This window comes from Leucopleurus acutus, assembly GCF_964270905.1.
Source record: "Leucopleurus acutus genome assembly, chromosome: 7".
Lineage (NCBI taxonomy): Eukaryota > Metazoa > Chordata > Mammalia > Artiodactyla > Delphinidae > Leucopleurus > Leucopleurus acutus.
Window position 1 is genome coordinate 2,060,301 of NC_139150.1, and position 12,672 is coordinate 2,072,972.

Sequence of the window (12,672 nt, forward strand, 5' to 3'; positions counted from 1 at the left end):
CACCGAGGAGAGCCCTGGCCAGTCCCCACCTGGCTGGACGACACCAGAGGATCACACTGCATACAACAAATGCCACTATTTATTTTGACGTGTCTCCAAAAATCAAAATGTTTTCAAACACAACTAAGATATAAAATACAGCATAAAATGAGATTCATAACTATCTCCCCCATAAAGCAAAAAATTTTTCAGAAATCGTTGCGCCAGAACCAGTTGGTAGATCCTGTTTTTCTCTTCTCCCCGAGTAGGCATCGACCCCCGGCCCGAGCACTAGCCCACGCAGGGCCAGGGGAGGCGGGACTGGTGGCCACGACGCCACCTGGCCACCAGGGTCAATCTCAGTTTTTACAAACCAGAAAGGTCTTCCTAGCAGGGAGCCGAAGAAGACCTGTACCCTGCCAAAAACAGTGTCACGGAGCAACTGCGACCTGGCCGAGAGCGCCGTTCATCAGGGCCATCATGCTGGGGTAACGGGGAGGGGGGTGTAGATCAAGACGCCACCCTGCCCAGGTTGCGACACTGAGTCAGAACAGCCCCGTCGTGTGGGAGCATCCCAGTGACTGAAGTAGAAAAGCCTCAGAACTTATAAATACTCGGGGAGTAGGGCCACCGGGGGAGGGATTGGGAGCGTCTTGGGTTGAGCCTCTGCAGCGGCGGGGACACAGGAGGGTGCTGGAAAGGTGCTAAGCGCACTGGTGGGTAAGAGCCGGCCTCCCCCCTGCCCTGGGAAGCTGACCAGGGGTTTCGCTGGGGCGGGGCGGGTTGCTCCCCACCTCACCCTGGCTCTGGCCTGGAAGGTAGACGTGGATCTGGGTTCAGGACTGGCCCCAGCAGCCCTGGGGAGGCCCTCAGGCTTGCACCCCTAGCTGAGCAAACCGGAGAAGGTGAGATCGGCCCCAAGGCAAGGCTTGCGAGAGGCCTCCAAGGAGGGGAGTTCGCCAGCCTCACCGTGTCGGTCTGACCCTGACTCCCCGTGGGAGGCACAGAGGCATCGCTAGGAGGCGGACGAGTGGAGAACAGCAAGAAGCACTCACAGCCCCAGGAAGAGAAACAGTATAAGGCAATGTTAGGAAACTTGAAATCCAGGCTCGAGATCCAATCGGTAAGGCATCACAAATCGTGAAAAGTACTTGGGGCTGCATTCAGCATAGCAAATGGACAGTCTGAGCAAGCCGCAGCCTCGTGAAGGCGGGGAGTGGTGGCCGCGTGGCCTGGGGAGCCCCGGGAGGGGGGAGACAGCAGGCAGCGCCAGCCTGGCTCTGGCTGTGGCCCTGGGGCAGCTCAGCGTGAGGTAACCGGTCTGAGCACCCGCTCTGGCCCGGCCCCGCGGTGGCAGCTGGCCCCCACCGAGCTGGCCACGCATGCGGCTGAGGCCCGCGTGCTGCCGGGCCCGGGGGGCGGGTTCCTGCGGGCCCCGGGCAGCCTCCCCGTGGGCCACCGTCCGCACCTTGAGCCACTACCGCTCCCAGGGCGTCGCACCGATCCGAGTCGAGGCCCCGGTGAACGCCTCTCACCGCACCTTCGCTGCCCCTCCAGCGCTGCCTTATGCTCTGGGTCTGGGGTTCTCTACATGCTCCCGCTGTCCCTATGAAGTATCACAACGCAGGGCAGAGACGACGGGGAAGGCACTGGTGCGAGTCGGAACCAGTGTGTTGATGCTGGGCTGGGCCACCCCAAATCATCGAGTAGTTTTAGCTAAAAACGTAAACTTTAAAAAAAAATAAGAGGGAGACTGCTTTGAATGATACACAAATGTATCTGCTCACAGTACAGCTTGAAGGTCCCCCACCCCAAAAAAGAAACCAAAAGAAAACCAGGACCGAGAGGCCACAGCCAAGTAAGCTGCTCACTCCACAGAGCCGCGGCCGGCCTTGGGGAGGGAGGCGCTGACCACGGGCCGGCTGGCTCCGCACGGTCAGACACCAGGTGGTGGGGTCCAGAGCAGATTTAGCCATCAATTATCAGGTGTCCGCAAATAAAGTTCTCAAAACATCTGTGCCTTTACCAAGGGAGGGGAGGGAAGAGGATACAGAAAATGCTGGCAGTTATGGCGAATCCACCCTGAACCAGTCCTCGACGGCCACGGGTCCCAGCCAGGCGGGGAGGGCTGTGTTACCACTCTTTCTTCTTCTCGTCCATGGACACGCCCCCGGGGCCCAGGGCCACCACCAGGAGCAAGCCCCCGATCACCGACATGGTCTGGAAGAAGTCGTACTTGAGGAAGTCGTGCATGGGCTTGTAGACGGGAATGGTCCAGAAAGCGTTGAAATACACGTTGATGGCAAACAGCCACACGACGAGAGTCAAAGCGGCCAGCTTGGTTTTAAAGCCGATGGCCACCAAAATCATCAGAGCCGTGCCCACGATGTTCTGGAGAATCTGCACGGGTTGGAAGGTAAGCAATAGAAATAAACAGGCAGGTTCCAGCTGCCCGTGGGCCAGGGTGGAGTGACTCAGGGCGTGCCGAGAGCCGGCATTACAAGCAGGGAAGAAAATCATGTCTCCTGCGATGGGGGCAGCAGCGAAAGCAACGCTTTGAAAATTGAGAAAGGTTTGGGGAAGGGTAGGTCTCCAAAGAACAGGCTGGGATTTACCGGGACCTGCCCCAGTCTGAGCCCGGTGGACCTGTCAGTCACAACCACAGTCCCCGGCGCTGCTTAGAGCCAAACGCTCCCCCCCTCCCCAGCACCAGGAGCCCCTCCTGGGGACCCCGCCCGGCCGGGGCCCCCCAGCTCTGTAAGCCACTGGGGGACAAGGACAAAGCCTTCGACTCTGCAGCCCCAACGAAAAGGACACGATAAAGGCAGGAGTGTGAGGAAGGAAAGAGAACAGGAGCCTGTGCCAGGAACCTTCACCAGCAGCCTGGACGGACCCTTCCGCGAGGTCAGGGAGATGCGGGACCTAATCTGTTGGAAAGGCAGCTTCTTGGTGCGTAAGAGCTCGGCAGCACTGTTTCCTTTAACAGGATCATCCCGATGGCCCCTCAGCTATGCTTAGTGCACAGCTGGGAAGAGAGGGGGCAGCACCCGTTCTAGAAGGACAGGGACCCGACAGGAACACTTACCGAGAAGAAGCTGGCGTCGAAGTGCAGGAGGGTCATGAACATCAGGACCAGCAAGACGCGGCCTCCGAGCTGCATGTACTGTCTGGGGGAGCTCTCGCGCACGGTGGGGACGCCCGCGAACATGCTCTTCCCTTCGGAACGGGACTCCGCCAGGAGAAGCAACAAGCCTCCTCCCAGGGCCAGGTTCCTGAGGAACGGACACGCCACGCTAGTCGCTCAGGCTCATCAGGCTCTGTGAGCGCCCGGCGGACCACATCGGGAGACCCCGGCAGGAGCAGGGACTCCGGTGACACCCACGGACAGGGAAGCCCCACGCGCCCGGAGACACGGATGCCTCCGCGTCGCCCTCGGGATGGCCTGGCCTGGGCTCTCCTGCTGACCAGCTGGGTCCCTGGGAGCCAGTACTTCACTTGGGCCCTCGTCGCCCTCATGAGATACGGGGTCGGGAGGGATGACCTCATTCTCACCTCTGTCCTGGGGGCTGTGGGTGGGGAAGGAAAAGGCTTCACCAACGTCCGCTACAGATTCTAAGAAGCATGGTTTGGACCCAAAGAAACTTACTTCAACCAACTGTTACTGAGTTTAGAAACACGAGGAAAGTGCACGAAGTCGCCAGCCAGAAGGCACCTACCTCATGAGAAACTTCAAGTCCCATAAAATGCTGTAGGCAATCGTCTAAGGAGAACAGGGAAGAGAGAGAAACTTGAGTCTCAGCATTTTCAGACAGATCTGTACTTCTACAGAATGAACAGCGCCAGGCAGTTCTTCCAGCGTAGGTGAGAATCTAAATACACGACGCACAGAACCCTCTCAGGACCCCGACGGCCCCAAGCTCAGCGTCTCGGGGCAGCGGGGGCCCCGGATCCAGCAAGCCCTTGCCTCCTCAGGGCGGGGCCCAGGACATTCTGGAGAACGCAGTGGCTCTGAGACGCCAGTCTGCAGTAGATGTGTGTGACGCATCTCACGTGAGTAGCTAGGTGCTCTTCTTTATGAAGTAAGACGCTAACAACACAGTGCCCTGGCTGCAGCCGACCCCGTGACTTGTCCCCTTGTCACAGGGAACTCAGGAAAGTGGCAAAAGGTGGATGCCCGGAGTTCGGCCCCTTCCCAGGGCGCTCGGCTGTCTGGCTCTCCTGAGTTTCCACGGCTGGCATGGAGGAAAATCCAGCAATTTCTCAGAAGAGAAAAGGAGTTCCAGGCAGACACACAGAGGGCCGAGAGGGGAGTGAGCCTGAGTCCTCACAAATGCCTTTCGCCAGCAGCTCTGCTCTAAGCAGAGCGGGAGTGAGACCCCAGCCGCGTGCCGTTTACCTGCAGCGCAATGATGCCGAAGAGCCCGAAGCAGGCGTACTGCACGAACTTCCTCATCAGCACCAGGATGCAGCCGGCTGCAAGGGAGAAGGGCGAGGCTCAGGGGACCGCGGCCACTCACCTGGCCCTCCGCGCAGCGGCAGCCCAACCGCCCGCCCCCAAGCAGAAAGCATCTTCTGGGAGAGTCGTGGTAGGCACGGGCCACACACACGCGTCCACTGGTCTTTACTCATCAAAAACACTGGTCCGGAAAGTGGGTCCCTTGCTTACAGTCAGTCACTGTCCATCAGAAAGAAGCTCAACTGTGGGGCTTCGGGACAGGCTGGCAAGTGCAAGTCCCGTCCTTGCCCCCTAACGTGCGAGAGGGAGCGCTGCCGCCGCAAGATGGCCAGCAGGGGCGGAAGGCAGACCCAAGGCCGACGCAGCTGCACTGGTGTCTGATGCGCCCCCTTCTCTGTTTACCTGTTGATCCTTTCCAGACACCCTGGGTTTGGGGTGCCTCAGCTCCTCGCTGGCCCACCCAGGTGCCCCCATCTCCAGCACCTCCCGCTCTGGGCACTGATCACAGGGCCTCAAAGCAACGCAGCCAGGACCCAACACAGAGCACGCACCCGCGCGCCGGCAGGCCCAACTGCCGGGCCCGGGCTGCTGGCCTGGCGCGAGGAGCTGCAGACACACAGGCCCCCGAGCGCCGGCGCCACTCACTCAGCTGTCCGAGCAGGTTGAGGAACACGAAGGAGGAGGCCAGCAGGTAGCCGCAGCTCCAGGTGGTGTCGATGTAGTCCCGCTGCTCGCTCCACTGGAGCCACATGCGGATGCCGTCCTCCAGGAAGGTGCTGATGAGGCAGAGGCGTGCCACGTGCGGCAGGTACTGCTTGGTGACTCGCAGGAACTGCGGGGCCGCGGAAAGCCGAGGGTCAGGGGCCCGGCGCCCGCTCCCGGCACCGCCCAGGCCTCCGTCCGGGAGACGAAGGAGCCCGAAGGCGATGTCCCAGGCCCGACCCGACCTCCTCCGCCATCTCAGCTGACGTGTGTGCGGCAACTACAGTCGTCACGCGTGGGACTGCCACAGGACACAGGGCGTGGGCAAGGCAGACCCGCCCAGCGACAGACTGGACTGGCCCTCGGAGGCGACCCGTCGAGGGTGCCTCCGCACCAGCTCGCTCTCTGTCGTGGGGCGTCCTGCGCCGAGGGCTGCGAGCAGCTACCCGGCCTCTCTGCCCACCAGCTGCTGTGAGCGGCCCCGCTCCGACCACGACAGCCCGACACCTCCAGACACGGCCGCCTGCCCCCTGCGAGCCGCGCCACTTAAGATGGGTGATTAGGACACAGAGAGGCAAGGCGAGACTGAGGTACAAATGTCATTCGGTGAACTGCACGCACTTTGTCTTACCAGGCGTTCGAAGCTGAGGTACAAAGGGAAAGAAACCCTGTGACACATGCTAACACAGCAGGAACTCGGGAGAAAGATCGGAGACCCACCCACACGAGTGACATGTCAGGAGCAGAGTCTAAAGGGCAGCGGTGAGTCTGACTCGTCAGAGGGACACAGCTGAGCGTCACAGCCCCTTAGCCGACTGAACCTGTCGGTGCAATAAACAGAGGTGTATACAGGAGCGCTCCTTCGTTTCTGGTGTTCTGAAGAGCGGCTCACAAGTCCTAGGAAGCACTGAAGCTGTCCAACAGGGTTAACGAGCCTCGGGCTGCTTAGACCAGCCTGCAGTTCGTCAGCTCTGGCTCGGTCTGCACAGAGAAGCCCCCCCTCCTCCGGGGACCTGGGCCACAGCAGCCTGGCCTGGCCGGCCTGGGAGCGGAGGAGAGCGAGCTGACGAGCCAGTGTCCACTCTCCTCCAGTCCTGGAGCTTGAGCCCCGAGGTGACGCGTCTGCTCAGCCCCTGACCCCCACGGAAGCGGTGCTGGAGTCACAGTGAGGGAGACAGACGCGCAGACAGGCACGCACGCAGGTACGGGCACAGAAGCACGGCGGAGACCGGAGCTCAGGGTTCTCATCCTGGCTCTGACACCCACCAGCCAGCACACTGTGGACTGGAGACGGACTGAGTTACTTTGGGGGGAGGGGGAGTGGTCTCTACCATCCTTCTAGAAGTGAGGACAGCTGTGTCCATGGTGGCGAAGATTCTTTCCAACTTTAATGAGCAGAGGAGAAAAGGAAAGGGAAAGGACCCTGTTTAAAAAAAAAAAAAGAGGTCCCAAATACTCTTATATGAATTCTGGAGTCCATGCAGAGAAGAAACACGTCAGATCGGGGGCTGCGGAGACAGCTGATGCCACATGCCCTCCCGTTTCTGCCTCATGGCCCGAATGATTTCGAAATGCCCAGCAGCGGTGTAGTCACCCAGCCCGTCGAGATACAAAGAGCACCCCCTCAGCTCTGATGCCCTGGCCCTCGTGTCGAGGCCCCGCCCAGAAGCCCGGGCGACGACACTGGCCTCAGCTCGATGTGGAAACGGGGGAGAAGCCACGGCGAGGCCGGCGGGGCCCCGCCGGACGGCTGTGCAGACTCGGACTCCCGGGCGGGGGAGCGCGCCCACTGCGCCGCAGCCCACAAGACGAGACAGAGGCCGTGTTTAAAGCCTCCGTGACGCATCTTAATTTGAGTGTCTGGGTCAAGAGGATTAAAGAGCGGCCCAGAGAAGGTTCCCTTCGGACACGTAACCCACTCCTTCCTCTGCATGCAGACACACCAAGGAGACAGATGTCTCTCTGCTTTGGAAAAGCACAGCAAAAGTTCAGGCATCTGTGCTCCGAACTAAGCACGAATCTGATTTTCAAAGTCATACGTGACCTAGGTTTAGGGCTGACGATTTTATAAGTCAGGCCGATCCGGAGCCTCTCTTAACCAGCCACGCACTAATGGGCACCTGTTTGCACTGAACAGGAAAGAAAAAAACTAGGTGTGATATAACATGAGACCAGACCCAATTTTAATCTTATTGCCTACACACATCTTGGTCTCAACGTGTGGCCCCTGAACCCACGTCACGCTGCTTTAGACAGTGTCCCCTCGGCACAGCAGAAGAGCCCCCGAAGCAGGCACCCAGAAGCCACCTGGCCGGTGTGCGTGCTAAGCCGGCCTCCCGCTCACACAAAGGGCCCGAAGGCCGGGGGCTGCCTGCTGCCCGCGCACCCGCGGGGCGGTCAGCCATTCTCTCCACTGGGGTAGCTACACCTGACCTGGGACATAACCCTGGGAATACGGCGATCATGTCCCACAAAGCACGGGAAAACCTACTTTGTCTTAGCATTCAGGACAAAAGGGACCTGAGGAAAGCAGTCTGCGATTCTTATTTCATGAGAACTTAGAGGCGGAGGAAAGAGGCAGTCAGACTTCCTTGATCACCAAGGACCGGGGCTGCCCTTCTCAAGGGCCAGCTCAAGCCTGCATGTCCCAGATTAGAACCAGCGGCCAGGTGACTTCCCGCACATCAGGCTGAGTCAGGGCTGGTACTGGAGCTCAGTGCCTCACACATGTGCGTCCACCGAGACCCCCGAACCCCCAGTAAGTCTCCCTGAGCACTGCTCTGTAGGGTCACGCAGCACCTCGAGGTCCAGGAAGAGATGTCAGCCGGCCCTGAGCTGGAGAGATGGCCTGGCTTTCTTTACTAAAAACCCACGTGGGACAAAGCGCCTACCAATAGGAAGGCAGCTCCAGGCTGCACCTGACCTTCCGGGAGCAGGCCTCACCAGCCACAGCCCCCGCCCGCACGCCTCCACCCCACTGCCCAGAAGAGGCAGGGCGGCTTTTCTGAACCTCCTGTCTAAGGCCGGTGAGCAGGGAGAGTGAGTCAGCCGGCTCCCCTCTGCCCTCTCCCCACGCCTTTTCGGCATAAGGCAGGAAGCCCTTGCTGGGGAGGGGGTGACAGAGCAAAGGAACAAGAGGAAAGCACTCAGCAGCCACCCCCCACTGTCACCAGAGCCCTACCACACTGACGGTCATCCACGCACTGTTAATCCAGAGCCCTGAGGCCTGGGGGCTGTGTACGCCCGGCTCAGTGTCCTGCCAAGGCCATCCTAGCTCTCCGGCGAGTGACCAGAGGCCAAGGGGAGCTCCTGGGGGTGACAGCTTCCAGGACTGGCTCTGTCCTGCCAGAGGACAGGTAAAAACACCAAAGGCCAGGGACCTCCCTGGTGGCGCAATGGTTAAAAATCTGCCTGCCAACGCAGGGGACACAGGTTCGATCCCTGGCCCAGGAGGATCCCCCATGCCACGGAACAACCAAGCCCGTGTGCCGCAACTACTGAGCCTGCGCTCTAGAGCCCGCGAGCCACAACTACTGAGCCCGTGTGCCACAACTACTGAAGCCCAGGCGCCTACAGCCCGTGCTCTGCAACAAGAGAAGCCACTGCAATTAGAAGACTGCGCACCGCAACAGAGCAGCCCCTCCCTGCTCGCCGCAACTAGAGGAAGCCCGCGCGCAGCAACGAAGACCCAACGCAGCCGAAAATAAGTAAATAAATAAATAAATTTATTTAAAAAAAACACCAAAGGCCACGCTGGAGAGCAAGGCCTCATGCAGCCTATCTGTCACCTTGGTGACGAACCACCAGGTAGAACCCAGTAAGTGCTAATACTCCTATTTACTGGTGCAAATGTGCTTGCAAGTTACAGTCTGCAGACTGGCAGCGAGCTCCAGCTGCAGGGCACGTGCATAATTTCGGACTGCCGAGTTCATTAGTCTCTGGCTCCTTCAGACCAGTCTCAGATGGCTTCCGAATGCCCAGCTCCCGCACAGAGCACTCTCAGTACTTTCTCCAGCAGGAGGACACTGTCCCTGGCCACGCAGGGCAAGGAGCCTGATGCCAAAGAGGCAGCTCGGGCAGAGCCTGCCAGCGGGAAGTAACCAGACCACTCACCCTGCGCTCGCGCCTCTGCAGACCTGAAGGCAAGGTCGCAGGACGGCCAAGCCACACGTGGACTCAACATATTGACCCACCACGTGCTGCGCGAGACCACACAGACCTCCCTCTCCGCATCTAAAGGTGGAAACGCTATGGCCAAGCTCCGGGATCCAGGGGCGGCAGAAGTCGTATATACGGAGGACCTGGCCCAGTGCGGGTGTATCGAAGGTTCAGGATTACTGTCATAACTCTCAGAGAACACATGGCCCTTTTGAGGTCCTGTTCACGGCAGCCCAGACTTTCTGGCCAAATCCTGTCACTTCATTTTTGCTTTTGTTTTCTGAAGACAAGGTTAGAAAAGACAGATATGTCATATTATATCATCAGTGACTTTTATGACATTTCCCCAGTCCCTTCAAATTAGATCATTTTCATCTTAAAAGCCGGACTCGCAGCACCTTTATTGTTTTAGTACTATGTGGGTAAATGTTAAAAACAAAAGCACCGCCCCAGATTCTGTCCACGGGAAGCCACTGCTTTGGCTCTGCACCCCACTATCTGTCCACACCCTCCTCTCGCACCAAGCCTGCCGCCGGAAGAGGCTCCGAACTCTGTCTGTGACAGCGCGCTGAGCCCCGCCCTCCTGAGCCACCCCCAGAGGGGTGCGCCGACAGCTGCCACCACCAAGGTGGGCTCTGCTGCTGAAACACTGACAGCAGGGGCCTGCACTGCCCGACAGACGCGGCCTCGGTCCACGCTGTTGCTCCGTTTTCTAAGGCAGCACGTGCCCCCTTACGACGCTAGTGCTTTGTGCGGTTCCCTTCATTTGTACCAGGAGAGGAACGCTAGGCTTTAGAAGCACGTGTGTGTGGTACTAGCCTCGAGGTCAGAGACTGGGCTTCTCCCAGGGCCATGGCCCCAGGCCAGTCCAGGAGCCTCAGCAGGCCCGGCCTCCCTTCCCATAGTAAACTGGTGCAGGCCAACCCTGTGTGCCCCTCAAGGGCCTTTCTGGTTCCAAGATTCTGCTTCTCTCATTGAAGGCAAACAAAATGGAGAAAAAGAAGAAAGGATTACGTAAAAGGAGTCTGGTGGGGTGTTTTTGTTTTTGTTTTTGTTTTGGCAGTAGGAGGGTTTATCATTTGATAGTTGGCAGCAACTTGACTGGAGACATTTTATCTAGATTCGGTTATGAAATTCACTTGCAAAACCAGGGTTTTTCCGGCTGCAGAGTGAGTGTACAAGGCTCTCATGACTCCCTTGGCTAAAAGGAGCCGTCTTCTTAGGTAGTTGCTACTTGGGGGAACAAAATTGGGTCACTACGGTTATGGCAATGAAAAGCGACAAACTAAGCAAGCCTACTTGGTTTCTGAGAGCCTTCGATATGAATTGTTTTTGAGAGGGATACAATTTTTGGATTGTGTCTGTAAACACAAAATCATGACCTTAGGAAAAACTGTTTCTTCAAGTTGCTATGTTTTATCCCCAAAGTGGTTTTTAAAGTTATCAGCTCACAGGAAAGTAGCGCATAGGAGAACCCGACTGGGAGACCACGCAAGAGAGGTATCACCCCTCAAGGGAAACAACAGGAAATCTTGTTCACCAATAACTGATCAGAAAGTGAACGCGCGCACGCACACACACACGCATGCGCGCGCGCACACACACACACACACACACACACACACACACACACACACACACCCTCCCTCCAAGAAGCCCAGCCTCAGAGTATGATGAATTAATACCACCTCCATAAAAATAAAAAATTTAACCTCACTACTGTGAACTCTGGCAAAGCCACACACACAGTAAGTCAACCAAAGAAAGAATGACACTTGGGCCAGACATGGATCTTCCGGCAGAGATGGGGCTGTTCGTCTGTAGACATAACGGGATACTTTTAGAAGTAAAAGGTACACGACTGAAAAATCACCACCATGTTCTTTGGACCAAGCTTGGTAGAGAGAGAGGGTGGAAGCTGTGTCCTTTCCCCTTTCCAGGATCTGGTTCTGTCCATCTAGTTTTTGAACACCTTTAATGGTGACTCAAGGGCCTGTTTCAAGGGCTTCCCTGTAGCTCGGAAGGCCACCTGTACACCCTTGGAAGGGGAAAAACAGGAAGATAGGCTTCCCCTCCTCCCAGGTTTGTGTACAGACAGATAGATACCCATTCATTTCAGTCTCAGGGCAGAGTCCAAACAGGGAAGGAAAACGCAGGGAAGGGTCAAAGGGACCCCAGGAACCCAACACATCTGGGAAAGAGAAAACAAGTACTGTGGCTTTCTGCAGCAGGGTGCATACCAGGGCGCCCCCTTTCCTCTGGGAGGACCCCAGGCCTCCGGCCTGACCAACCCCCGTTCAGGATCAGCTCCCCAGCCCGCCCCCGAAGAGCGCCCAGTAAAAGGAAAAGCGTGCAGGGACCACCCAACAGTGTAGAATGCAGAGGACGCGCCCCACGCACCCCGGGGCCTCGGGCCCCTTCTCCGGAGCCGGGGAGGCAGCCGCTGACACCCCTCGGCTTCTAGGATGGCCCGGGCCGGGCTGGGGAGGACGGGCCCACCGAGCTGGGCGCCGAAGCAGGGGCCCGGGAACACACCCAGAGCCCGGGTGGGGGGCGGCGCGAGGGCAGGCTGGGCCCGGAGGCCGGGTTTGGGGCGGGTTTGGGGGTGCCCCCGGCCGGGACGGGCGGCGAGCCCAGGAGGGAGGGCCCTGCTTGGGGGAGGGGGCGCGATCCCTCCGGTGGCATCGGGAGTGAGGGCACGGCCCAGGCCTCGGGGCGGCCCTGCGGGCCGGGGGCCGGCTCTGGGGGCGGCCGGGGTCTCGGGGCCGGGCCCGGGGGGTGCAGGCGGGCCGGGCGGGGGCCCGGGGGGAATCCAGGAGAGGGGGCCGAGGGGGGCCGGGGGAGGAGGCTCCGGGCGGGAGGCCCGGGGGAGGGGCCGGCCGAGCCCGCAGGCCGCACCTGGTCTGCGAAGTCCTCGGCCGTGCCCATCAGGTCGTTCTGGCCCATGGCGGCGGCGGGAGGCTCGGCTAGCTCGCTCGCTCGCTCCCTCGGCGCTCGGCCCGTCGGCGCCCGCGCCCGCGCCCGCTGCGGCCTCCACAGGAAGTGCCGGCGGCCGGCCTCGCTCCTCGTCCGCGGCTCCAGCGGCTGCCACGTAGGCCAAGCCTTAAAGGGGCCGCGCCGCGGGGCCGCGCGCCGCCCGCCGCGCTCAGGCCCCGCCCACCGCACTTGAGGCCCCGCCCTCCCCGCTCGAGGCTCCGCCCGCTCCTCCCTGAGGGCCGGCCTGCTGGAGACGCGCGGGTGCCCCAGCGGACACTGTGACACTGTTCGGGCAGGGAGGGTCCCCGGATCAGGCCAGCACCCGGGGCTGAAGGGCGCCCCCAGGGTGGGGGATGGGCGCTCACCGGACGCGGTCCAGACTGAGCATGCTCAGTTTAGGG

The 12,672-nt window shown here is 59.7% G+C and overlaps 1 protein-coding gene across 1 annotated transcript; it reads right to left on the reverse strand.

Annotated features, from left to right (window-relative positions):
* Positions 1-57: 57 nt before the first annotated feature.
* On the reverse strand, positions 58-12,368 carry SURF4 (surfeit 4). Its single transcript, XM_082843288.1, has 6 exons — positions 12,194-12,368; positions 5,081-5,267; positions 4,376-4,452; positions 3,696-3,739; positions 3,065-3,251; positions 58-2,379 (listed from the first exon to the last, which is right to left on the reverse strand). The coding sequence occupies exons 1-6, from the start codon at positions 12,239-12,241 to the stop codon at positions 2,113-2,115; spliced, it is 810 nt and encodes a 269-aa protein (XP_082699414.1). The 5' UTR covers positions 12,242-12,368; the 3' UTR covers positions 58-2,112.
* Positions 12,369-12,672: the final 304 nt, after the last annotated feature.

Bases quoted from the DNA above. Each gene is read 5' to 3' on its own strand.
- SURF4 (XM_082843288.1), bottom strand. From the start codon at position 12,241: ATGGGCCAGAACGACCTGATGGGCACGGCCGAGGACTTCGCAGACCAG. The intron at 3,740-4,375 runs GTAAACGGCACG...TGTTCTCCTTAG, and splicing joins TCGGCATCATTGCGCTGCAG to ACGATTGCCTACAGCATTTT. The intron at 3,252-3,695 runs GTAGGTGCCTTC...TCCGTTCCTCAG, and splicing joins GACTTGAAGTTTCTCATGAG to GAACCTGGCCCTGGGAGGAG.